Source organism: Drosophila novamexicana, unplaced genomic scaffold (genome assembly GCF_003285875.2).
Source record: "Drosophila novamexicana strain 15010-1031.04,08,12 unplaced genomic scaffold, DnovRS2.1 tig00001340-arrow-arrow-pilon, whole genome shotgun sequence".
Taxonomy (NCBI): Eukaryota; Metazoa; Arthropoda; class Insecta; order Diptera; family Drosophilidae; genus Drosophila; species Drosophila novamexicana.
The window spans coordinates 412,724-438,696 of record NW_020824850.1 but is presented as its reverse complement, the minus strand read 5'-3'; the positions used below and the strand labels follow the sequence as shown (position 1 = coordinate 438,696).

Sequence of the window (25,973 nt, the reverse complement as noted above, 5' to 3'; positions counted from 1 at the left end):
TTTGCTGCGCTCCGCTCACTCGATTCGGTCTTTTTGTTGTTGTTGCTTGTGCTGCTGCTGCTGCTATTGGTGTGGGCGCAAGCAGCGCCAGAGATTTTGTTGTTGCTGCCGACGCTGTTGTCTGCGCGCACTTCGCTTACGTGTTGGGTTTTAGTACACGCGTCTTACGCACACATTTATTTACACTTTACACATGGTTAATACACTTTATTTATTTATTTTACAATAATATTAATGCGAACGCGCGGCGTGAATACCTATCGATAGTTTTTGCAGCCTCTAACTAGAGAACGGGACGGGTGCCAACTGGCTGTTGTTTGGCCAGCGTGACTGCTCTGTTAATGTTATGTTATGTCAATGTAAGCTGTTATGTTATGTTATGCATGCTGTTAAGTATCGATATGCAGCTACGATATTTGTGAGGTGACCAATTATGCACATTTTTTTTGAAAACAATTGTGTAACTATAAGGGTATTACCTTTTTCTCGTTCTCACATATGTTCATTATTGGGATGTGGTAATATGCTGTGATATTCATTTCTTGTTACGTCGGTTCTAGCTGTTTTATGCTGGATACAGTTAAAGAGCAGTCGGCATTCTCTTTTACATTCCATTTTGAGTATAACAGCACGATGGATCTGTGGGTTGGCAAAACATAAGACACTGTTATTATATGTTTATATACCAAAATCATAATATTTGTTACATTCTAGGGTTTTTATTCTTATAACATTTCATTTACTCACTACATTTGTTAGTTGAATTTAAATAAGGGAGCGCACTTACAGCGCGCATATTTTACGCACTTGAAGTTAGCTGCGCGCTTGAGTCTATTTGTATCGTGTAGCTTTTGTCAGTAAGCTGACGTGTTAACGCAACAAAGCTGACTGCTATGGCTGACAGCGTCTGCTGTCAGTTAAATTTGAATATCGAGTTTTTGCAACTGTTTCAAAAATGAGTATTTTAAAGTTAAATATATGCATAACAATTGACACTTTTTTAGTGTTGTTTAAGCAATTTACAGCTAAGAGCGGCAGCTTTGGCAATTGCCTGTGTAATACTCAATTTGCATATTCTCAAAATTTGCCAAAACCCATTTTGCGACACATTTTGACATCGTTCACATTGGCTATGTTTATTTATATTTATTTTTGCGCGCATATCTGACCTTGAGAGAAACAACAGAAATATGGCACAAATATTGCGACAACAACAAAATTCCAAGCCAAATTTTGTGACGAGATCTGTTGACGCCTTCTCGACATTGCCCATTTATTTGTGTGTGCTTTTGTTGTTGTTGTTGTTGTTGTTGGGTTTATTGTTTATAATTCGAATATCGCACGATTGTCAAGTGAAAGTTGCCACCGTTTGCTCACGGGCCACGCCCACATGCTGATGCGTGTGTCTCTGGGCGTAAAAAGTATGTGAGCGAGGTGTTAATTTCAGTTGCCAATTATTTCACCTGACTTTACTCGTTTTTGTTTTTTTCTTTTTTCATCCCACCCAACACCTTTTTTTTATGCTAATACGTCCAGACGATGTCTGAAAATTGAATTGTGGGTCCGCAAGTTGTGTGATAACAAATTGTTATTGCATAATCGACGATATTGAACGATATTTGGAGCTGATCCACGAGCCCGACAACAATTAAAAGCGAGTAAAAGTGATCTAGTGGGTAGTGAACGACTAGGAGTTACCCTAAGCACAGCATCGAATTGCCTTTGAGAAGTTATGTAGCTTCTCTTCTTTTTGCCTCAGCTTCAACTTTTGAGAAGAATCCTTCTTAGATAACTCTGTTGTTTTTGCTCCGATTCTTATGATGTTCTCAGGACTGAAATGTGGCTTAAAAACATGTGTGAATACCAAGGCCCAAGTCAAGATCTTTCATAATGTATTTTGTTCAGTTTCGCGGAGAAAAAGTAAACTACTCTCGACCTATGCATGTTTTTGTTGTTTCTATCGATAATTATCAGAGTTTCTAAGCGATATTTATCGATATTTTTCGAATTACCGATTAATTTATGCACTAGCCTAATTTTTATGATCTCCACATGCTCGTATCTCAAATTTGCTGTTTCTAGCGCTTAAAAGCATTCAGATGTTGCAAAGAAACAGAAGATCTACATCGATTTTTATCGATTTTATGCCAATTATCGATAAACTCACGCACTAGTAGCATCCATCTTAAAACTCTCAAGTCTCTGAGCTTTCGGCAGAAGTAGAGCTCCCCTGCTTTGTGTTACATACGAAAGCACAAAAACATTATACCCTATGTTTTTTGGTTTTGGCCATTTTCAGTGGTGCTTAATGAAGCCAAAGCCGAAAGCAAACATAAAACCAAACTTGATGACTATTGCAAATAAAAAGACAGATAAAAAATGAAAACAAAAAAGACAACATAAAACACTTGAGTGTCGAACTTGTTCTGCTTGTCGCGGAAATCAATTAAGAGACGAACCAACAAACCAACAAACCAGCAGCAACAACTGCAACAACAACAACTGCAACAACAACAACAACAACTCTATAAAAAATCAAAGTCGATGCCAAAAGCCAAAGTCAATGTCCTTTTGCAGGCAAACAGCTCGCCAGCTCTTCAGCTCCTCAGCTCCTCAGCTGCTCAGCTCTTCGGCTGCTCGTCTCCCGCTTGGCCTGTTGGCTTTAAAGGGCCACAGCGAAACGGGTTCCAGCTCGGGCTGGCCAATTGCGTCCAGTTGCCGTGGCCAATTGTGATGGACTGCAATTTGGTCAAGTTCAGCTGAGTTTTTCCTGGCCGGAAAATAGCCGCAGACACAGTCGAAACATATTTTCATTTTCATTTTCTGGGCGGGCAAGCACCTGCCCCCTCCCCTTCCCCCTTGCCACAAGCCAAAAGTCCGCTTTGACCCATTTAACTACATTTTCTAATGCCGCTCATTTGCATAATTTATTTGAGTGGGCGTGGCAGTTACTAAGTTGCATTCTGTGTCGCATTTAGAAAACCAAATTGAATTTGAGTCGAGAAATGTGAAAGAAATTGGGTGAAAACGTGGCTGGGCTAATGCAGGGCCTGATTTACAATCTGCAGCCGAATCCCAATCAGAATCCCAATCAGAAGTGTCCATCTACAGTCGCCGCATCCAAAACTAATTGGCTCTAAAAATAGCCGCACTTCGAGCTGGTTTCTTTGGCCACAAAGACACAAAAACTTGTTTCTTCGACGCAATCAAAGAAGCCAAAAGACCATCCCAAAGACTTTCTTGTAAGATGTCTGCCACAGCTTCTTCTTCTTCCTCTTGTTCCTCTGCTGCCGCAGCTGCGGCTGGCCACAGAAGGAATGAGAGTGAAAAACCCGCGAGTGTGGAGGCGGGCGGTGCTTGGGGCTGGAAAATATGTTCAGATCTCGTGTCGTTCGTTGGATCGATAAAAAGCATTAAAACCAGTTGCATAGTGGGGCAAAATGCAGCTTCGGCCAGCCCAGAACAAAGCAGAGACAATGTCGGCGACTCTCGTAAATCGTTAATGCACAGAACAAGAAGAAGCAGAAGACGCTTGGCTTTGGCGTGCCGCACAACAAATACCCTATATTCGATTTAAGTAATTACTCAAAATGAAGCAAAACCCATTAAAGCGAAATCTAGCGAAATTCTCGGGAATTTCAATTTGACAAATAAATTTAAATAAAGCTGTATTTGTGATTCTTTTTTTTGGCAAACAAAGTTCGAATTCTAAATCTATTTCTGCAATACAATATTTTAATCGATTTTGTGTGAAAATTTGAATCAAGTTGGAAAAAGATTTTATAAAAAAAAAAACAACTTATCAAGGACTAAACTCTCGATTGCTTTTAGTCTCAAATAATTAAATTGGGTTCTATAAAAAATTCTTGACAATATATAAAATATATGAAACAATTTGAGTAAATCAAAAAATGCCTTCAAAAAATTTGTTAAATATTAACTTTCATATTAAAGATCATTTTCTCTACGAGTCATCAGATTCTTTTTGCATCTAATCAAACGCTCAAACCGCAATAAACGTTAAGGAAATCGGAAATTATATAAAAAAGGAAATTCTGTATTGGATCATAAAAAAAAACCCATTGCTTAGAGATGCAACCAGCCAGACAAATAAGACTGAAGACTTTAGCTTAACAGCTCCGTTTGGGCTTGATCACAAATCAATTCAGTCAGGACAAATAGTATTAGATATATAGATAGATGTGCTTCAAGAGAAGCCTTTCACTCAGCATTACATATTTTTTTAAACAAATTGGGCTGAAATAGTAATCTCATTAATATTAATAATATAATTACAATAATAATAGTTCATATCATATATTTTGATATTTAAAAAAATCACAGTCTTCTATAAACCTCGCCCAAGACATTAGCTATATGAATACCCTAGACTACGCTGTCTGCCAGAGCTATAATTTAATTCCCACTGTGTGTATATCAAATTAATGATCTCTAATTTTAGCCACATTGAGGCTCTGGCTGCCTCTGAAAGCCATTGCAAAGTCCAATCGATCTATTAATTAACTTCAACTCGCTGCACTCTCTGCTAGAAAAAGGAAAAATAAAAGCAGCTTAACCTTGATCAGTTTAATGTGCAGAACATGCGGCTGGAATATGTTCAAGCCAGACAAGTGTGCAAGCACTCCCCTTCCGCCCCTCCCTCCGCTCCCGCCTCCCGCGCCCATGGACAACAAGCACAAGACTCCTTAGAATTGGCCAATTATCCAGAAGGGCCCAACGACTGCAACTGCAGTCTTCAGCTTCGCCTGCTGCAGTTCAGTTCAATGACATTTGACAGAAGAATTGGCCAAGACAGAGCGCGCCATCTTCTGGCTGCCTCGCCACGCAGCCGCTGCCGCAGTCGACGCAGCTGCCGGCGTCGAGTGTCTGCGAGCCGAGTGTATAAATGCGCCGAGGCTAAAGAAATTTCAAACAGTTGTGGCCGTGAGGCGTAGAGCTCAGCAGTTTGTGTGAATCGTTTGTCGCGAGCCGAAAGCAGAAAAAAATAATCAAACCCAAAATGAAGCCAATTGCCTTGGTGCTACTCTGTCTGGCTCTGGGCAGCCAGGGACGTGTGCTGCAGCCGTCCAAGGAGGCGCTCGATATACCCGTTGCCATCATCAAAGAGCCAGAACCGCAGGCTCTGCCGCTGATCAGCGCGGAGCAGGAGCAGCCCATCAAGTCGGAGCAGCAGCAGCCCATCAAGACGGAGACGGAGATCGTGCCGGAGACGCAGACGGAAAGGGAGGCGGAGACCAAGACCCAGCTGCCTGAGCAGCAGCAGCCCGAACTAGCCAAAGCTGAGGAAGCTAAGCCGGAGCTGGAGTCGAAGCCAAAGCTGGAATCTCAGCCAGAGCTGGAGTCGAAGCCAAAGCTGGAATCTCAGCCGGAGCTAGAGTCGAAGCCGGAACCTGAGCTAAAGACTGAGCTGCCCCAAATTGCCGAGAAGTCGCCGTCGCAGTCGGAGTCGGAGGCGGAGCCCGCACAGCCCATATTGAAGTCCCTGCCCGCCGAGGCAGTTGTTGAGGCAAACGCTGAGCAGCAGGTCGCTCCCGTGGCAGACGCTGTACCCGTCGAGCAGCAGGCGGTGGAGCAGGATGCAGTGCAGCCGCATGTGCGCCAGGCCACGCAGGCGACGCCCACGCAGCAGAGCACAACGCAGCAGAACTTTGTGCAGCAGCTGATACAGAACTCACCCATTGGCCAGTTTCTCAACCAGTTCAACGGACAGCAGCAGCAGTCATCGCAACAGGTGCAGGCGGATCAGACAGCGACGCCGGCGCCGACTGTGCCCGGTTTCTTGAATCCCGGCGCGGCCATAACCTCCGCTCAGAATGCGGTGCAGAATGCGGCACAAACTGTAGTGAATAGCACCACGCAGGCCTTCCAGGGCATACAGCAGTTCGCCAGCAATCTGGGCACCCAGTTCCAGAACACACTCTCCGGCCTGACGGGCCAGCAAAACGCACAGCCGACCACAGCACGTCCGCCCGGGCCCATTCAGTCGTTTGTGAACAATGTCTTTGGCGGCGGCAACAATGCAACAGCGACTGCTGCGGCACCAGCTCAGGGACAACAGGGCGGCGGACCGCTGCAGGGCATCATCAATTTCCTGGGCGGCAATCGGCCACAGAATGCACCAGCTGCAGCGGCTTCGGCTGTAGCTGCGGCTGTCACCGAGGCGCCCATCAAGCAGCCCGGCGTCGACGACAAGCTGGAGCAGGCCGACGATGTGGCCGAGCAGCCAGCCGAATCGGAGAACGAGGTGCGCAACAGCGGCGAGGCCATCGATGACTCCTTCGAGGAGGCGGTGCCCGCCAACGAGGTGATTGTGGTCAACGATGATGCCTCCGCCGATGTGCCAGCCAGCAGCAACAATTCTGTTGAGCAGCAGCCGGAACAGCAGCCCGCTGATGCAGTTGCTCTCTAAATGCACACACACACACACACACCCAAGCACACACACTCACACACAATTTGCATCTCCATCTGCCACAAAAGGCAGACGCAGAGAAGTCGCATTGACTGAAGCCATTTTATCGCCATTTTTCGACACACAAACACACACAGAAGAGAGAAGGAGAAAGTTCGGCAGAGCATGAGAGAAAAGCAAAAGCGAAATACTTTCCATAGTTGTTTAAGTGCATGCAACAAATTATTTATTTCATTTTCGCAGGAATTTATTTTTAATAAAAACAAAACACAAAATACATTAAATAAATATCATTAAAGTGACTGCTCTTTTGGGGTTTCTGTTCTTATTTATTCCTTTCCCCCCTTTTTCTAGATTTTAAACATTCTTGCTGGTCAAATTTATAGATACATATATGGGTCAAAATTTCCCAACCCCATAAATTGGTCAAATCTCATCCGGTTTTCGCGAGATTTGGATTTTTCTTCATGGTTTTGAACCTACTTTAATTTGGCATTTAAACCTGGCAACACATTTTTTGGTCCAAATCCATGTCAAAATGTGGCCCCTTAAAAATGGATATCGACGTGGGTAGAAATTTCCCATTGCCATAACTCTGCCAAAACTCAACCGATTTTCACGAGATTTGCACTTTTCTTCATGGTTTTGAACCTACTTTAATTTGGCATTTAAACCTGGCAACACATTTTTTGGTCGAAATTCATGTCAAAATGTGACAAATGGATATCGACGTGGGTCGAAATTTCCCCCTTCCATAACTCGGCCAAAATTCAACCGATTTTCACGAGATTTGGATTTTTCTTCATGGTTTTGAACCTACTTTAATTTGGCATTTAAACCTGGCAACACATTTTTTGGTCGAAATTCATGTCAAAATGTGACAAATGGATATCGACGTGGGTCGAAATTTCCCCCTTCCATAACTCGGCCAAAATTCAACCGATTTTCACGAGATTTGGATTTTTCTTCATGGTTTTGAACCTACTTTATTTTGGCATTTAAACCTGGCAACACATTTTTTGGTCGAAATTCATGTCAAAATGTGGCCCCTTAAAAATGGATATCGACGTGGGTCGAAATTTCCCCCTTCCATAACTCGGCCAAAATTCAACCGATTTTCACGAGATTTGGATTTTTCTTCATGGTTTTGAACCTACTTTATTTTGGCATTTAAACCTGGCAACACATTTTTTGGTCGAAATTCATGTCAAAATGTGGCCCCCTAAAAATGGATATCGACATGGGTCGAAATTTCCCACTTCCATTAATCGGCCAAAATTCAACCGATTTTCACGAGATTTGGATTTTTCTTCATGGTTTTGAACCTACTTTATTTTGGCATTTAAACCTGGCAACACATTTTTTGGTCGAAATTCATGTCAAAATGTGGCCCCTTAAAAATGGATATCGACATGGGTCGAAATTTCCCACTTCCATAACTCGGCCAAAATTGAACCGATTTTCACGAGATTTGAATTTTTCTTCATGGTTTTGAACCTACTTTAATTTGACATTTAAGCCTGGCAACACATTTTTTGGTCGAAATTCATGTCAAAATGTGGCCCCTTAAAAATGGATATCGACGTGGGTCGAAATTTCCCCCTTCCATAACTCGGCCAAAATTCAACCGATTTTCACGAGATTTGGATTTTTCTTCATGGTTTTGAACCTACTTTAATTTGGCATTTAAACCTGGCAACACATTTTTTGGTCGAAATTCATGTCAAAATGTGGCCCCCTAAAAATGGATATCGACATGGGTCGAAATTTCCCACTTCCATTAATCGGCCAAAATTCAACCGATTTTCACGAGATTTGGATTTTTCTTCATGGTTTTGAACCTACTTTAATTTGGCATTTAAACCTGGCAACACATTTTTTGGTCGAAATTCATGTCAAAATGTGGCCCCCTAAAAATGGATATCGACATGGGTCGAAATTTCCCACTTCCATAACTCGGCCAAAATTGAACCGATTTTCACGAGATTTGAATTTTTCTTCATGGTTTTGAACCTACTTTAATTTGACATTTAAACCTGGCAACACATTTTTTGGTCGAAATTCATGTCACAATGTGGCCCCCTAAAAATGGATATCGACGTGGGTCGAAATTTCCCCCTTCCATAACTCGGCCAAAATTCAACCGATTTTCACGAGATTTGGATTTTTCTTCATGGTTTTGAACCTACTTTAATTTGGCATTTAAACCTGGCAACACATTTTTTGGTCGAAATTCATGTCAAAATGTGACCCCTTAAATATGGATATCGACATGGGTCGAAATTTCCCATTGTCATAACTCGGCCAAAATTTAACCGATTTTTGCGAGATTTGGATGTTTCTTCATGGTTTTGTCCCTACTTTAATTTGGCATTTAAACCTGGCAACACATTTTTTGGTCCAAATCCATGTCAAAATGTGGCCCCTTAAAAATGGATATCGACGTGGGTCGAAATTTCCCCCTTCCATAACTCGGCCAAAATTCAACCGATTTTCACGAGATTTGAATTTTTCTTCATGGTTTTGAACCTACTTTAATTTGGCATTTAAACCTGGCAACACATTTTTTGGTCGAAATTCATGTCAAAATGTGGCCCCTTAAAAATGGATATCGACGTGGGTCGAAATTTCCCCCTTCCATAACTCGGCCAAAATTCAACCGATTTTCACGAGATTTGGATTTTTCTTCATGGTTTTGAACCTACTTTAATTTGGCATTTAAACCTGGCAACACATTTTTTGGTCGAAATTCATGTCAAAATGTGACCCCTTAAAAATGGATATCGACGTGGGTCGAAATTTCCCCCTTCCATAACTCGGCCAAAATTCAACCGATTTTCACGAGATTTGGATTTTTCTTCATGGTTTTGAACCTACTTTAATTTGGCATTTAAACCTGGCAACACATTTTTTGGTCGAAATTCATGTCAAAATGTGGCCCCCTAAAAATGGATATCGACATGGGTCGAAATTTCCCACTTCCATTAATCGGCCAAAATTCAACCGATTTTCACGAGATTTGGATTTTTCTTCATGGTTTTGAACCTACTTTAATTTGGCATTCAAACCTGGCAACACATTTTTTGGTCGAAATTCATGTCAAAATGTGGCCCCCTAAAAATGGATATCGACATGGGTCGAAATTTCCCACTTCCATAACTTGGCCAAAATTCAACCGATTTTCACGAGATTTGGATTTTTCTTCATGGTTTTGAACCTACTTTAATTTGGCATTTAAACCTGGCAACACATTTTTTGGTCGAAATTCATGTCAAAATGTGACCCCTTGAAAATGGATATCGACATGGGTCGAAATTTCCCCCTTCCATAACTCGGCCAAAATTGAACCGTTTTTCACGAGATTTGGATTTTTCTTCATGGTTTTGAACCTACTTTAACTTGGCATTTAAACCTGGCAACACATTTTTTGGTCGAAATTCATGTCAAAATGTGGCCCCCTAAAAATGGATATCGACATGGGTCGAAATTTCCCACTTCCATAACTCGGCCAAAATTCAACCGATTTTCACGAGATTTGGATTTTTCTTCATGGTTTTGAACCTACTTTAATTTGGCATTTAAACCTGGCAACACATTTTTTGGTCGAAATTCATGTCAAAATGTGACCCCTTAAAATGGATATCGATGTGGGTCGAAATTTCCCATTATCATAACTCGGCCAAAACTCAACCGATTTTCACGAGACATGGATTTTTCTTCATGGTTTTGAACCTACTTTAATTTGGCATTTAAACCTGGCAACACATTTTTTGGTCGAAAATCATGTCAAAATGTGACCCCTTAAAAATGGATATCGACATGGGTCGAAATTTCCCCCTTCCATAACTCGGCCAAAATTCAACCGATTTTCACGAGATTTGAATTTTTCTTCATGGTTTTGAACCTTCTTTAATTTGGCATTTAAACCTGGCAACACATTTTTTGGTCGAAATTCATGTCAAAATGTGGCCCCCTAAAAATGGATATCGACATGGGTCGAAATTTCCCCCTTCCATAACTCGGCCAAAATTCAACCGATTTTCACGAGATTTGGATTTTTCTTCATGGTTTTGAACCTACTTTAATTTGGCATTTAAACCTGGCAACACATTTTTTGGTCGAAATTCAAGTCAAAATGTGACCCCTTAAAAATGGATATCGACGTGGGTCGAAATTTCCCATTGTCATAACTCGGCCAAAACTCAATCGATTTTCACGAGATTTGGATTTTTCTTCATGGTTTTGAGCCTACTTTAATTTGGCCTTTAAACCTGGCAACACATTTTTTGGTCGAAATTCATGTCAAAATGTGACCCCTTAAAAATGGATATCGACATGGGTCGAAATTTCCCCCTTCCATAACTCGGCCAAAATTCAACCGATTTTCACGAGATTTGGATTTTTCTTCATGGTTTTGAACATTCTTTAATTTGATATTTACACCTGGCAACACATTTTTTGGTCGAAATTCATGTCAAAATTTGGCCGCCCAAAATCGGATATAGACATGGACATGGGTCTAAATCTCCCCTGCTTATAACCTGGTCAAACTCAACGGGTTTTCACCAGGTCAGGTTCGTTGTTCGTGGTTTGGCCTCTAGATAATTCTATATCTGACAACATTATTGTTGGTCAAAATTCATGTTGAAATGGTACTCTAAAATATCCTATATAGACATAGGCCAAAATTGCCCACACCCATAGAAGTTTCCGAACGAAGACCAATACAAATCGGACCACATCAATTCCCCCTCTTTTGAGCAGACACTTATCTTGACCGGACATTAACTACCCAACAGTCGCTGTCAGCCCAAGCTAGTTTTCTCTGTATAATTATATTTTTCTTAATTCAACTAATCTTGAAAATTAGATGCTCAAACAATAGAAAACTGAGCTGAAGAATGTTCTAAAGCCCGTCCGTTGCTTTGCATTCATTCAAAAACATGGTAAAAAAAATAAATTGGGATAATATTTAATATAATATAATGTAATATGCAATATAATTTTACTGCACAGATAATTTAGAAATGTAATATAACCTGCTGCAAGAATTTGGAAAGTTTCTCCGAAAATGCCGAGAACTCATAAACAATTTGTACCTAAGCAGCTGTGTTTTTGAGCAGCTCTCTAATGAGATCTTAATGAGTTTGACGAAATTTATTACAAAGGACTCTCAATTACCGACCTGTGAAGGATGTAGGCAAGCGGGCTTGTTAAGTAAATTTTACTGGAAACACAAGTAAAGCAATAAATAAACAAAAAACCAAATATATATAAAATATTTACATATTTTTTATCCTTTATCAAACCCTAATAAATAACTTTCTAATGTTTTTTTTTTTTTCAAAAATTATCTCATATTTATTTAATTTGTTTCGGTTTGTTTAGTTGTTGTTACACATTAAGGTGGTTCGATAGCTCAAAAATTGTTATATCAAACTAGGCGCAAAAATGTACACTCATATATAAGGCTAAAGGGGTCCGAGGGGGGCGGGGGGAGTTGAGGAGTTGTCTAATAAAAATCAGCAAAAAACCGCTTAAAACTAAGTACTTCAGTTTGCATATATGCGGGGCGAGGAAAAACTTATGTCCAAATATTTATGCTAAGTTGTTTTTCTTTTGCATTTTGCTTTTGTTGAAATTCCATTTCATTTTAAATATATATATTTGGTTTTTTTTGTTGTTGCTAATAATCGTAATGTTACACGTCGTAGGCTGCCTTTATAAAGTTCTTTGAGCTCGAAAATTTGTTGAAATAATTCTACTTAAATTTAAATGCGTAGCTTAATGAGGTGATTGTAAACTGGCAGATGCGGGGGAATAGGGGTGAGTGAGGCGGGGGCGGGCCAGTGTTATATTGCTAACCAAAAAGCACGCCGAGATGTGCTTCTTTTTTTTATAATGTGGAACTACGAAATATGCGACTATATTTCATGTTTTTTTCCTTTCTTTTGAGCAGCGAGTTGAATGAGTACAAGTCGAGGATAGCAAAGAGTAGAATTGAGTAGTTTGTTTTCTGTGCTTTTGAGTAGTTAATGATTTGTTTGTGGGTTCTGAATATGTTTGTTTTGATTGTGTATTGGTTGAATGAAGAACATTTTGCAAGTCTTTGTATTTGATTGACGAACTGAGCTGCATTGGTTTAGAGTTAAATGTAGCATAAAGTTAACTTACACTGAACAAAACTATGTGGCATAATTTGTTCAGCTAGCCAGTTCGAAGCTGTTTATTAAGTAGTAATAGTTTTTTTCGTTTTATTTGAGAGAATTGTGTCTAATTAAACGTTTAGAAATAGGCCAAACATAACAGTATTAAAGCATTTTTCATATAGCATTTCGCTCAGTGTATACATGTTAAAGTCATATATATATATATAGGTATATATGGAGTTATATGCATGTATTTGTATGTTATGTATGTATGTATTATGCTTGTAAATAGACGAGTAAATAGGCATTTAATTTTGATTTTTAAATTTGGGAGGGATTATGCGTGTATATAGAAAATGTTTCGGTAGATAATTTGAAGCCTTTCAAAGTAGTTTGTTGTGGGTCGGATATACGAGTGTGTACGTGTGTGTGTGTGTATGAATATGCTTTCGATGCGGTATATATGTGTAAATATATGTATGTGAGCGTATGTCTGTGTGTGTTTCATATGTTTGTTCAGATACGTTTATATATATATATATATTGCAATGCTAGTTAGCTCAAGATTACATTCAGTTTTTCCTCTATATATATATATAAAGATCGTGTGTAGATCGAGAGTATATAGGCTGTGTGTTATGAAGGTCATCTAATGGGCAGGAATGAGTACAGTTGCTGCTAATTTTTACTAAGAAGGTACAGTACACTTGTATATAGGTTAATTATAGAGCGGCTGCTATATCGTAGAAGCTTAAACATTAGGCAGGTTCTTGGCGGATATTAGATTTCAAATATTACGAACTTAATAGATAGAACTCTCGAATAGGTTTTCGTATGCCTCGGTTTTTTCTTTGGTCGCATTTTATAAAAATAAAAATTCATTTCTTTACGTCTTTTTTTGTTTCTTGGTTTTTCTTGGTTTCTCGCTAATAACAAATATTGCACAATTGGAATCTAGAAAATATAATGGCGCTTATCAAATACATATCAATCAATTTAGCATAATATCGTTATAGCCTAAGCAGATATATATATATATATATAGAGTTGTATATTAAATGGATTGATTAACATGCAGACACCAAAAGGTAATGCGAAAATTTGAATATCATATGGAATAATCATATGCTTTTTAATTTATATATATATATATTTATATATAGGCCGGATCAGCGTGGCGTTGGGCGTGAGAGATGAGAGAAAGTCGAGAAAGGAAGACAAACATTTGGGGCATAAACGTGAAGTTCATGTTAAATATCGAAAGCAAGCTCTAAAGTTTAGTTTGTACAGTTTATACAGCAGAAGGAAGACTCGAGAAGGTTGTGTGAATTGCTACACTCAGAGAAAAAGCTGCTAAGCACAAATCATCTATAATGTAAACATTATAAACATTAATATAAAAACAAAAGAGAACGTCCAAATACTATAGTAGACTATGTGGCTTGGAAGCGCTTTTATGTGAAGACTTTGCCTCTATCCGATTGTTCCTATACAAGAAACAATATAGTCATTCGGATTGTTACGGTTTTGCAGATATGTTCGTAGAAGAGTGAAGCTCGCAATTGCTGAGTTTGGTCAAGATATCATGAAAAACCGACTAGTTTTCCATACGAAAACTAACTTTTCGTCTGATTCTTCCTATAAGAGCTATATGGTAAAGTAGTCCCAAAACTGTATGGGTGCAAGTTTGACAAGTGAAAATATCATGTAAAGAAGTTTTTCATACATAAACTTAGTTTTGACCGATTATTTCTATGGCAGCTATGTGATATAGTGGCCCGTTCAGGTCGATATGATACGGAAACTGAGAAAATAGTTTGTAGAGCTGTTGATGCTGCTCAAGAATATATAAAGTATATATGGAATCGATGATGTCTTCTTCAACATATTTTGTGACTGTATTATAATACCCTCTACAAGTGCTTTACAAAGCTTGAATTAAAAGAAATTACATGTCAGCTTACAAAATTTTGAACTTGAACGCGATTTGTCCACGTTTCTGATTGATTTAAGTATTGAATACTAAATGTTTTTCTCTGAGTGTATGAACTTAGGTATGTATCTAATATTCCAACGCCATGATGCCCATATAGCTGCATTATAAGCGCAACTCTGAAGCCAATCAGCTTAGACGTAGTTTTAAGAATTACACATAGGTATAAATATATATATATATTCATGTATATATATATATATCGTACATTTACTAGCACATGGTACTTATTAACTTAAACTTGCTTGTAAGCATTGCTCCTGGTTGGTATCTGGCGCTAAACTAGAATACAATTTGGTTGATGCTTCGCTCCTGTGACGCCTGCTCCCTACGCTTATAAATTCGTTTCAGTTCTGTGCGGCGCCAGGACACTGGGCGCGGCTGCCACAGCGCCACCAGGCGTGGCCATGCGCACACGCTCACCCACGCCGGGTCCCAGGAGACGCGTATGCCGCAGCAGACGTGGCGCCGAAGCGCCGGCAGCACCTGGCGCAGCTGCCTCGGCGCGCATGGACCACTCGTTCTGCTTGAGCAGAAACTGCTTCACATTGTATTCCATCTGGGCGATGTCCACGTGCTGTGTGGTCGTGTGCAGCTCGGCCTGCACGGACCGCGTCTTGTCCGTATCATTGGGATAGTATTTATAGTTGAGTATATCACACGTGGGCTGTTCGGGGCACAGCAGGGACGGCGACCCGGCCGAGGAGCAGCCCTGCGAATCAGCTGCTGTTGCTACTGCCGTCATGGTGGTCGTGGTCGTGGTATATGCCACGGGCAGGCCGGAACGCGTGGTGCGCCTGTAGTAGGTGGTGCAGAGCTCTGCCTTTTTGGTCACCACAGCGGCAGACACGGCGCCTGGCTGGCTGTTGGACATGACTGCCTCCGGCAGCGAATTGCTAGTGATGTCTGTCTTGGGCGAGAGCGAATCCTCCGTGGATTTGCCCGCATCCGCATAGCCATTGGTCAGCTGCTGTGGCGTTGTCTTGTAGCCCGAGTCCATGCTTAGCTTCTCTATGGATATGGAGTCCATGCGATCCAGAGTCGAGTAGGATGATTGCCGTTCCGTGCCCGAATTCGAGTCCGTGGGCAGCGCCGGCTGCTGCAGCGCCCGCTGCTCTAGCTGCTGTGTATTGTGCTGCACCCACTCGGCCACACGATTCAGCTGCTGGCGACGCAGCAGCACGCTCTCCTGATAGTCAATGGCATCGCTCAGCGAACTCGAGTTGGCCGAGTGCTTGGGTGAGCACACAGCAGCTGCAGCAACAGCAGCCGCTGCAGTTATTACACCTGGACCAATTGGAACACCTGATCCAGCGACAACCTCCGTTGTTCCCGCTGCCACCGACGAAACCGCCGTGGGCATATTGCTGCTGTCCAACTGGACGCTCTTTTCAGTCTCTTTTAGCTCCACCTGCGGCTCCAGCACCGGCTGCAGTGCCACATTCTCGTGCGGCATTGCCGAGGCCTGCCACACTTCGACCACAGCCGTCGCATTGCTCTCCTTGGACGTGATAATGTCCTTGCCATCGTTCAGCTCCTCGTCCAGCAGTCGTTCGCGCCGCTTATAGATGACCGGCACATGTGTCTCGATCGACTCCAGATTGTCCAGCAGTATGTTGCTCTGGCCATTCTGCTGTATGCGCATGGCACACAGACGTGGCCCTCGATATTTCGGATTCTCCGCCTGAATAAAATGGGAGTAGTATGTTCATAAATATGCTTGGAAATCAATAAAATGATGATGATCATGATGATGATATGATGATTTGATGTCCTAGCTGGTATTTTCCGGTAAATTTTCCATCCATTTCCCGTCCGTGAAAATTTAAATCTATCCGTACTATCTTAAACTCCACGACTTACAATAGCTAATATTTTCCCGACTTTGCTTAATCTCTTTTCCATTTATTTCCCTTCCGTGAAAATTTCAATCTATCCATTCTCTTTGTCGTAAGTTATATTTTACACTACCCGGTATTTTTTCGGGCTTTTCCATCCATTTCCAATCCGTGACAAATTAGCCCGTACTATCCTAAACTCCACATCTTAAGTTACATTTTACACTAACAGGTATTTCTGAGCCTAGCTCACTCCAAGTTTTTACCTTCTGAAATTGACTTTCCACCCATTCTCCATCCGTTAGAAATTTAGATCAACTCGTACTATCTTAATCTCCACGTCCTGAGTTATCGATTTAAGTTGAAGATTTAATATCCAGAAGTTGGAAACAACATTTTCCGCACATAATGTAAAGCCAAAAGCTGCAAATTTCCTATTCCTATCCTGAGATACGTTTTCAATTCCACAAAAGTTGACATTTACCATCATTTTTCCACATCTACGGGTGAAAATTCCAAAAAGCTGAAACACAAATTTCTAGAGAACTTTGAAAATAAGTTTGAAGCTAACTGCACGAAACTTCAAATTTCACCCAGAAACCCCTCGACCAACATTTTCCACCTACAAGGAGTAGATTTTGCAAGAAGGGAAACACGTCTCAAATAAATTTGGACTAAAATCTTGGAAAGTGAGTTTAAAGCCGAAACTTCAGTAAGTAAATCTGGGCAGGACGAACAGCTTTATGTGTACAGTGAAAACCCTCCTAGCGGACGCTTTTATTAGACAACAGACCAGACTCATCTTAGGCGGACCTTTTCACTGAAACCATTATGAATTTGGTCATAACCCTTCCCCTTCGATTAAGCGGATATTACCCAACGGCCACTGTTCGTCCCAGAGGGTATTCACTGTATAGATATTTGCTTAACAGCACCTGTCTAGCCCACCTTGATAGTCTTGATGAGATTTCTATTGAAAGTCTCAAACATTTTGGCGCCCTCGCAGCTGCTCGTCTTGTTGCTCCACAGGCTCTGCACGCTGCCTGAGTTATTGGACTTGAGCGGGCAGCTGGCAGGAGCAGCTGTGACTCCAACTACGGCTCCAACTCCGGCTCCAACGACAGCTATTGGCTTGGCGGGCTGCGGCTCACAGACATCCTCCGGCTTGGTGAGCTGCACAACTGGCGGCTGCTCCGCCTCCAACAGATTGGGCTGTGATATGGCCGCCAGCAGCGGCTTACTGACCTCATCCTCCAGCTCCTCGGCTGCTGTGGTAGCAGCAGCAGCAGTCGTTGCTGTTGCCTCGTATTTGTTGAGCAGCTGCAGCGCCGTGCCGCCGCCGTCCAAGAATCGACGCTGATACGCAGCCGTGCCCTGACGCAGCTGGCCCGGATTGCTCGTCTCCAGCAGATACTTCTCGGCGCCCGCATAGGCGCCCAGATGCGTGGTCGGATACATGAGCGTGTTGGCGCTGGCCGGCAGAGACGTGCGCTCGCACAGCCTGTGATGTCCCAGTATGGGATTAACCATCAGATCATCCTTTTTGGGCAGCGTGAACAGCTTGTCCATGTCGTTCAAATCCGAAACGGAACTCTTCGTCTCCGAAATGACCGAATCACTTGACTTGACCAGCTTCATCAGATAGGGACTGTTGGTGCGCGACGGCGAGTTCAGATTGCTGTGGCACCTCAGGCACAGCTGGGTCAGCGGCTCGTTCAGTGTGCTGGCGCCGGCGGTTGCCAGCGAGTGGGGCGTCTGTGTGGCCACCGAATAGGAACGTGCGATGTCCGCCAGCACGGTCAGATCCTGTTTGCTGCACTGGCACGTATCGCAGTGCTTCACATCGTTCAGTTTCAGTTCATCCTCCAGAAATTTGGCCATAACCGTGGGTGAAATCATGTCTGGATCTGCATTGTTGTTGTTGTTGTTGTTGCTGTTGGTCTTGGGTTGACCGTTGAGCGTTTGGCTGGAGCTGTGCTTGTTGTTGTTGTTGCTAATGTTGTTATTGTTAATTGTATCCTTTGTGCTGCTGCCTCTGCTGTTGTTATTGCTGTTGTTGCTGTTGTTATTGTTGTTGTTGTTAGCTGGCGCTGTTTGTGCATTCGCTGAGTTGCCATTGGCGGCATCTGTTTACGAGCCAAAAGAAAAACAATCAAATGAATGCACGTTCTTGGCCAAATATGTGTTTCCTTTATATTATCAGCTTTTGGCAATATTTTGACTTCATGAAAATAGTAACTACAGGGCTTAGCATCTCACGCATTCCCTAACTATACTCAAAAATGATTGATATTCGTTTTTCTAAATGATCTTTGCTTTTGCTTTTATAATCTCCTCTTCGTCATTTGTGTTTCTCTTTCAATAACTAATTCCATCCATTCCCTATTCATATTTCTTCTGCTATATGTATTCTCGTAGCAATCCCTACTTCCATTCCATTTCCTCTTCCAACTCCTATTCCTGCTCCTATTTGTATTCTTATATTATTCCCATGCCTTTTTTCATTCCTCTTCTCATCGCTTATTAAATCCATTCCCTATTTCCATGTCTTTTTTATTCCTATTTATATTTCTTTCCTTATTGCTTTTCCCATTTCTATTCCTATTCCTATGCTTTTTCCTATTGCTATTCTTATACCAGCTCCCAATTCCCATTTCCCAGTCTTCTTCCTACTCATATTCATATTTCTATTGCAATTCCTATTCCTGTTTCTATTTATATTTATTTGCATAACTTTAGTCCCATTCACATTTCTTTTTTTTTAATTTTATATTATTTTAAATATTTTCATGTTATAAAAGGTAAAAAATTGTATTAAAATTCTATACATATCCTTTGTTTAGAAATTTAAATTGCAAACGATGTTCTATTCCTTCTGAGTATTTAATTTATTAGCTGCATATTTAACCCCAAAAATGCATTCAATTCTTGAGCATTTCAATTATTTGTTGCCCAAATTCATAGCCAAAAATATTGCCAAAACTAATAATAATAAATATGAATTATGAACATTGTTAAACACATTTTATAAACATTGAGCCAATGCAAATCAAACCGAACGCACAAATTTCACAAATTATTTACAATAAATTTGAGCTGTAATTAAAACTATGTCAATAAACTTAAATCAAATAATAAACAATTAAAGTGAACAATTTACAAAAAACGCCAATCAAGTATTTACAAGAAAAAATGTATGAAAAAAAAATGAAAGTGCGCCAGTCGAGCGTGCCCGACTAGAAGATGCCCTGTACCCAGCATCGAGCTATACATTATAATATAATATAATTATACATAATATATATTATATATGATATATAAATACACATACGAAAACACACACTCACACACACTATACACATACATGTCGCATATTCTTTTTCTTCTTTTAGCTTTTCCCAATGGAGAATACGTTCTTGTATAACACTAGTATTTATAGTCCGATCTTGATAAAACCTTCAGGGCTTAAATATGGCACCCAAATATAGATATATCCCAAGGCCAAAGACTTTACCACAACAAATACTTTTGTTTTTTGTAATTTCTGGCAAACAGGGGTAGGCATCCAAAAAGTAAACATTCTTGATATGTTGTACTGCATGAGAACCTAGATACTAAGTTTGAGGTCTCTAGCCCTTAGAAATAGAGCTGTTAGACGAGCTACACCCATGAGACAGAAGGCAGAAATCGATTTTTATCGATATTTTGGCAACGGAGCAGGTTATCGATGATTTGAAGGGAAGTCCAACTTTGATGACTTAGGTTTCAAACTTGAGTTCTCTGATATCATATGGATGGATGATTGTGGCATGATAAACTCTTTGATGTCAATCAAAATTATGTCGGATATAAAAACTTTCTTCTGCTTGTTACATACACTTGCACAAACAAATATGCCCTCCCTTTTTTAAATTTTTAGTAAGTACAGGGTATAAGCAACTTAATAGAAATAATAAACAAATGTAATGTGTGTACGTTGGGTCTCCGAAAAATGTTGTAAATGATGATTGAGTAAACAAATTTAAAAATGTCCTCCAATGTGCGCCCAATAAGGAATTGTTGTCAAGGAAATAAATGGAGAGAAATCAAATTCAATTTACTAAGCAAAAAATAAATATATATCTAAGTAGAGGGAAATAAAGTTAAATGAAGAGTTGCAGAGTTTAAGAAATAATAAAATCAAAATGGTCTACTAACACTTACCGAGGCCCCGCATAGAGTACACCATTGCGGTGGGCGGAAAGGGGCATGGCGCTGGCGGTGGTGAGTCCGAGACCGGAAGCACTTTATAGGAAGCTGTGGTTGCCACGCCCACACCACTATTGCTACACTCGGAATCCGAATGGGAATTAGTCTCCAGACGCATATAGGCAGACACCTTGGACTGTATGTCAATTGGCAGCTAAAAGATATTCAAGTTTCAATGGAAAATTTGTGTAAAACTTTGGGTAAAAGTCGCAACTGTAGCCGGGAGGAACAATACTTACCGACGACACCTTCTGGGGCACAAAGCTGTCCGGTTTGCATTGCAGCAATTGTATGGCAAGACTAATGTCGGCCTTGTAGCGCTCCTAAAAGGAAAGGAGTGAGAAAATGTGTGAGTAACAGACAATAAACTAAGATAAGAGCGTTACGGAAGTTGCGGCCTCATATGTGTGTGTGCGTGTGTGTGTTCTCCTTTTGACACTTTTCGTATGCAAATGTCAAATATATTTGCCACGCTACACACTCTACACCCGACATCCTGCAGTTACCCCTCGCCCATGCCTAAACGTGTTCCCGGCCATTTTCCGTTCCTAACCATTTCTCAGCTTCTTTGCACATTGTTAAACAAACTTTTTGCTGTTGTTTTTGTGTTTTGGTGTCAGCGACAGCCTCAAAAAGTTCTTTTATTCTCTCCCTCTCGCTCTATCTCCTTCTTCAGCTCCCCTTCTCGCTCTCTGTTTCTCCCTTTGTATTTGTGGCGCACTCATGCCAAAGTTTAGATGGTTCTTAAATTTTACAAATGCGCTGCACTCGAACTTGTTAAACAACAGCAACTGCAGCCAACAGCAACCACAATTGCCAGTCAAATAAAATTGGCGACAGTGTTGAACAACGATATACCACGCATTTGCTGCATAAACTCACAAAGTAATTTTGAGTGCAGCAAGTATTTGCATACTCGTTTGAAGACACACCTTACTTATTAAATTTGCTAGTAGCTTATTTTTCCCCCTAGCCACTGCTCATATTTGAGCGTTATGCAACACTTACTTCTAATAACAGGGTATTACAGTCACGGCATCATTTCGTTGCTTGGCTGACCTACATAACATTCGTACATTTGCAATAACAACAACAAGAACGACGCAAAGACAAAGAGCGTCGAACCATTTCGCACCGCGTTTACCAACACTTACATGCTACGTCACACTGCTATTTCGTGTTTCTTTCTTTTTGTTTCTCTTGTGTGTTCGGTTTCGGTTCGGTTTTCCCATGCAATTTCGCGCCGCATAGCAGCGCAAAGCTGCAAAATGCCGCCACTTGCATTTTATGCGCCTCATTTTTACTCCATTTTTCAGCCCCATCTTGGTTTTTTTTTTGTCGTTTATCCTGGCATTTTTATTGTGTTTTTTGCGCTTGCTGCTTGCAGCGATTTCTGTAACATCGCACAAAAAATGGTACAAAAAGTGCATGCGATGGCAACGAAATAAACTCCAGAACGGCATCGTGTCATTTGCAGCAATAGGGATGCCATGCCACATATATATCAATTTGGAGGGTATGGCAAATGACATTATATATATATATACATAGCGTGAGCTTAAAGGGCAGCTAAATTAGCTGCAATAATTGAAAGCTGATTGACAGCACACGATAGAGCAGGTATTTTATGGAATGCCGGAGGTAGATTGCGATTTTAACAATTGAAATAAAATTCAATTGGATAACCAAGCGAATTGTTTGATTGCATTTTGTTGACTGTGAATTTTTATATATTCGCAATCCGTTATATATTATTTATGCGACAATAATTTATAATAGTCCAATAAGGTTCGAAAGATGCATCACAGCCATATATCCAAAGTGATATTCAATTATATAAGATACGCATAAAGAAATATCCTATGCACTAAGCGCTTAAATGTTAACATACATTTTAGACAGCAAAGGGAATAATTATTATAGGACAATACATTACTGTTATCTAAATAACATAAGTATTAACAGCGCGTCGTAAGTTTATGTTAATGTTAATGTTATTTAAAACATGTTATGTAAACCATTTTTGAATAATAGAACCCAAACCAATTTGAATAGCATATAGCTAATGTTATTAAAGCAATATCGCAAACCTCTTGCTTTAAAATAAATATTTTCACTTTAAACTTACTCCAAACCCAAACATTATACGTGAGAAGGTGATGTTACTTTAACATTACCAGCAAAAATAGTTGTAACATTTTAATAGCGCATTGTAAATGTTATAAGCAAAATGTTACATGAAATCGCTTTTATTAACATTCTCTAGCTTTAAAATAACTATTTTGTCTTGAATGTTGTTCCAAAATCAACAACTTTTGAAAATCTGCCCTTAGCTTAACATAGTAAGGATTAAAAATGTTCTTAAGCCGTAAGAAAGAGCGTCTTAACTGAATTGAACAGTTTCACTTAAGTTTGGCTTTCAATCCAACTTTAACACGTCTACCTATCAGCAGAGTGCACACGTATTCCCCAAGCGTATATATGTACGCTGTATACTCAGTTTATGGGCGCAAATCTTTGGGCGAGCCTTGAAAGTGCAGTTCACTGGCGTTGCAAAATTTACAGCATTGCCGCATCGAGCCGGGCAGTCGCCATCAATCGACATTCAGGCTCAATAACATTGAGCGACACGCTTGGCGCATGGGGCAAATAAATTTTTCAACTTTACACCCTTTAATGAAGTGCCCCTCTCTCTCTCTCTCTGCCCTTCTGCTCGGGCTGACCAGGATTGTAAAAATTCTTTTGGCTCAGCGCTAAATTTAAAACGTGCTGCGGACTTGGCCAACGAATCGTATCGAATCGGTTCGGTTTTAATTAAACCAAACGTTGTGGCGCATTGAAGGGCGCAACCCGCCCACATGTGTGTGGGCTGCATATGCATATTTAACATTGTGAGCACGTGTGTGTGTGTGTGTTTGTGTGTATGTTTGCACATGGCCAAGTAATAAGGATAATTGATTCATTAGCGCATGTATGCATTTAATTTGAATAACACAATCGCCTGCAGCTGCTGCTGCTGTCCTAGATAAATGTACAATGTTCGCATTTAAAAGACTTTTCTAATCAAACATCATCAATAGCGCGGTAATTGCTGTGCTCGAAAGAGACAAAGAGAGAGTGAGAGAGAGAGAGAGAGAGAGAGAGAGAGAGAGGCAAAGGATTTTGCTTTGCATGTGGCCAAAATGGCGCATGCAAATAAAACGCAGCGTATGCAGCTTGTTAAAGGACTTCGCATTCATAGGCCGCAAGTTTGATTGCCTTTTGTGCCGCTTTTACTGCGATTCCCTCGCTTTCCCTACCCTTGCGCCCTCTCTCCCCCTCTCTCTCCCTCTGTCACTCTTTTTTTTCCACCTTTTTCCAGTCCAACACGATTGCTGTGCAATTTCACGCTTGTTTGCTGACCGTCGACCAACTGACCGCAAGCTAAACGGGGAACCACAGTAAGCTACATGCGACCGCTCCTATGGGCAAAGAGGGTTGGAACAGAGGGGGGAGGGGTGTCTATGGGTCGTGGGTAACTGGCTGGGGGTACTTGGCGGTTGGTTTATGCAGCGTGGCGATCGCAAAACAAGTTCTGGGATTGAGCAGCAAATATGTGCCAAGGCTTAAAGATGTTTAATAGACATGGCGAAAATAGCCCGGCGTTGCGCGTTACAAAACTAATAATGTTGAATATGCAAGTACAGTATAGCTATACAGCCCTATTAGGCTGACACAACTCTCTCAAACCATTGAGAGTTAGGCTATAATCATTTCTCTTCTGTTTTACAACAGCCGGGTTTGCTGTTCGCCCAAGAGGGTTTTCACTGTGGTTCCTAAATTGTTTGTTTAGTTCGGCAAATATCAAGTCACCCACGCGTCAGTGCAGCATTTGAGCCGGCGACTTGCTGCATGCTAGTCCGACGCTCAGACCTCTTATGCACGCAGGTTTGCAAGGTTCGATTTCATGACTGCTCTTCGTGGCTGTTGCTTTGTGATCACTTTCAACCCAAAGAGAAGCTGAAGCTAAAATTTCAGCTTTAATTATTAAGACAAGAATTTTGATTATGAACGTTGCTTTGCTGACTTTTTATAGTAAAGAATTAAATAAACAGGCTATGAAGCTGATAAGGAGACAAAAGAAAGCAGGTCAAAAGCGGGTCATTTTCTGAAATATTTGTCAATTTTCACAATTTATGCTAGTTATGACAATAAAGTTGGTAAAGTAAAAAGACGGCCAACAAGTTGGCAGCCACCATAAATAGTCCATATATAAAGATATGTAAAGAGTTTACAGAAGCAAGAGACAGAATGCAATAACAAGTTTAGAAATTCTGCAAGAAATTATGAACTATTTTTTCTCAAAGTTGTAAGCAGAATTCATAAAAGTGCTCGGTGTTATTTTATATAATGACATTTTGTATAATAAGATTTCTCAGTTGTTCACAATAACTTTTACATAATTGCACGTTCTTAGCTCTATTCATAAAATCGGGACGCATAAACCAAGCGAAGGCTGAGCTCTACTTGGGTACACATTAAATTACACGTAGCAGTTGGATTTATATATATATGTATAACATATAAATTGACATGGCCTACATTTGCCTATATGTTTATATGCCTAACTGGCATTGCATGTGCGCAGTTCTCAGGGGTTAACTCACCCAGTCTACGGCAACATCAAATTGTCGGGCGCACATTACGTATGCGTAATATTTTGCGCTAATTAACGTTTTTTTGATGTCCATTTACGTGGCTAAAGTCCTTTAAAGGCCACTCAACCGCAAAATCAAAACCACAAATGCCAACTAAATCATGAGAAAATTAATTTTGCAATGACAACAAAAGCAACAGCAACAACAGCAACAGAATTGCATAGTAAATTAAATTAGACTTGAGCAAGGGATGCAGCTGCGGGCGTTCAATTGCCCGCCCAGGTTGTTGATGGGCGTGGCAGGCTGCTGTGTAAGCCTGTGGACAGGGGGAGGGGTGGGTGGGAGATGCCTATCTGAATCTAATTAGTAACTCAAAAGCTTTGCAAACGCTGCAGTGGCCCAGGCAACTAAGTAAAGTGAATCTGCATGTCATTTATATGCCTGGACATTTAGTGCCGTTGGGCAAAAGCGCCCGCGGGCTGCTCAGCGGCGGCCTGGGGGGAGGGAGGGAGGGGCCTACATAATGCTTGCATTATTGTTAAACTGCTGCATTTGATTTACTGATTTATGCGGTTAATCTGCAGTCCACGGGGAGACAGCCAAAAAGACAGTGAGTGTGAGAGAGATAGAGAAAGAGAGAGAGAGCTGCAGCAGGACATTTGCCGCTTTAATCTG

General features: G+C 40.8%; 2 protein-coding genes across 3 annotated transcripts in view; one reads left to right on the top strand and one right to left on the bottom strand.

Moving 5' to 3' along the window:
- Positions 1-5,020: 5,020 nt before the first annotated feature.
- On the top strand, positions 5,021-6,430 carry LOC115767130 (20-hydroxyecdysone protein). Its single transcript, XM_030711292.1, has 2 exons — positions 5,021-5,206; positions 5,462-6,430. Exons 1-2 carry the CDS (start codon positions 5,021-5,023, stop codon positions 6,428-6,430), a joined length of 1,155 nt encoding a protein of 384 aa, XP_030567152.1.
- A 6,666-nt stretch (positions 6,431-13,096) lies between these two features.
- Positions 13,097-25,973, bottom strand: part of LOC115767135 (bromodomain-containing protein DDB_G0270170) — a 43,937-nt gene continuing 31,060 nt past the window's right edge. The window contains exons 3-6 of one of the 2 annotated variants that reach the window (XM_030711296.1): positions 20,901-20,984; positions 20,611-20,815; positions 17,362-18,539; positions 13,097-16,259 (exon numbers count right to left, since the gene is read on the bottom strand). In XM_030711296.1, the coding sequence (XP_030567156.1) occupies positions 14,910-16,259; positions 17,362-18,539; positions 20,611-20,815; positions 20,901-20,984 (2,817 nt within the window). In that variant the 3' untranslated portion in view covers positions 13,097-14,909. The remainder of the gene's footprint in view (positions 16,260-17,361; positions 18,540-20,610; positions 20,816-20,900; positions 20,985-25,973) is intronic. The other variant, XM_030711297.1, reaches the window with a different exon arrangement.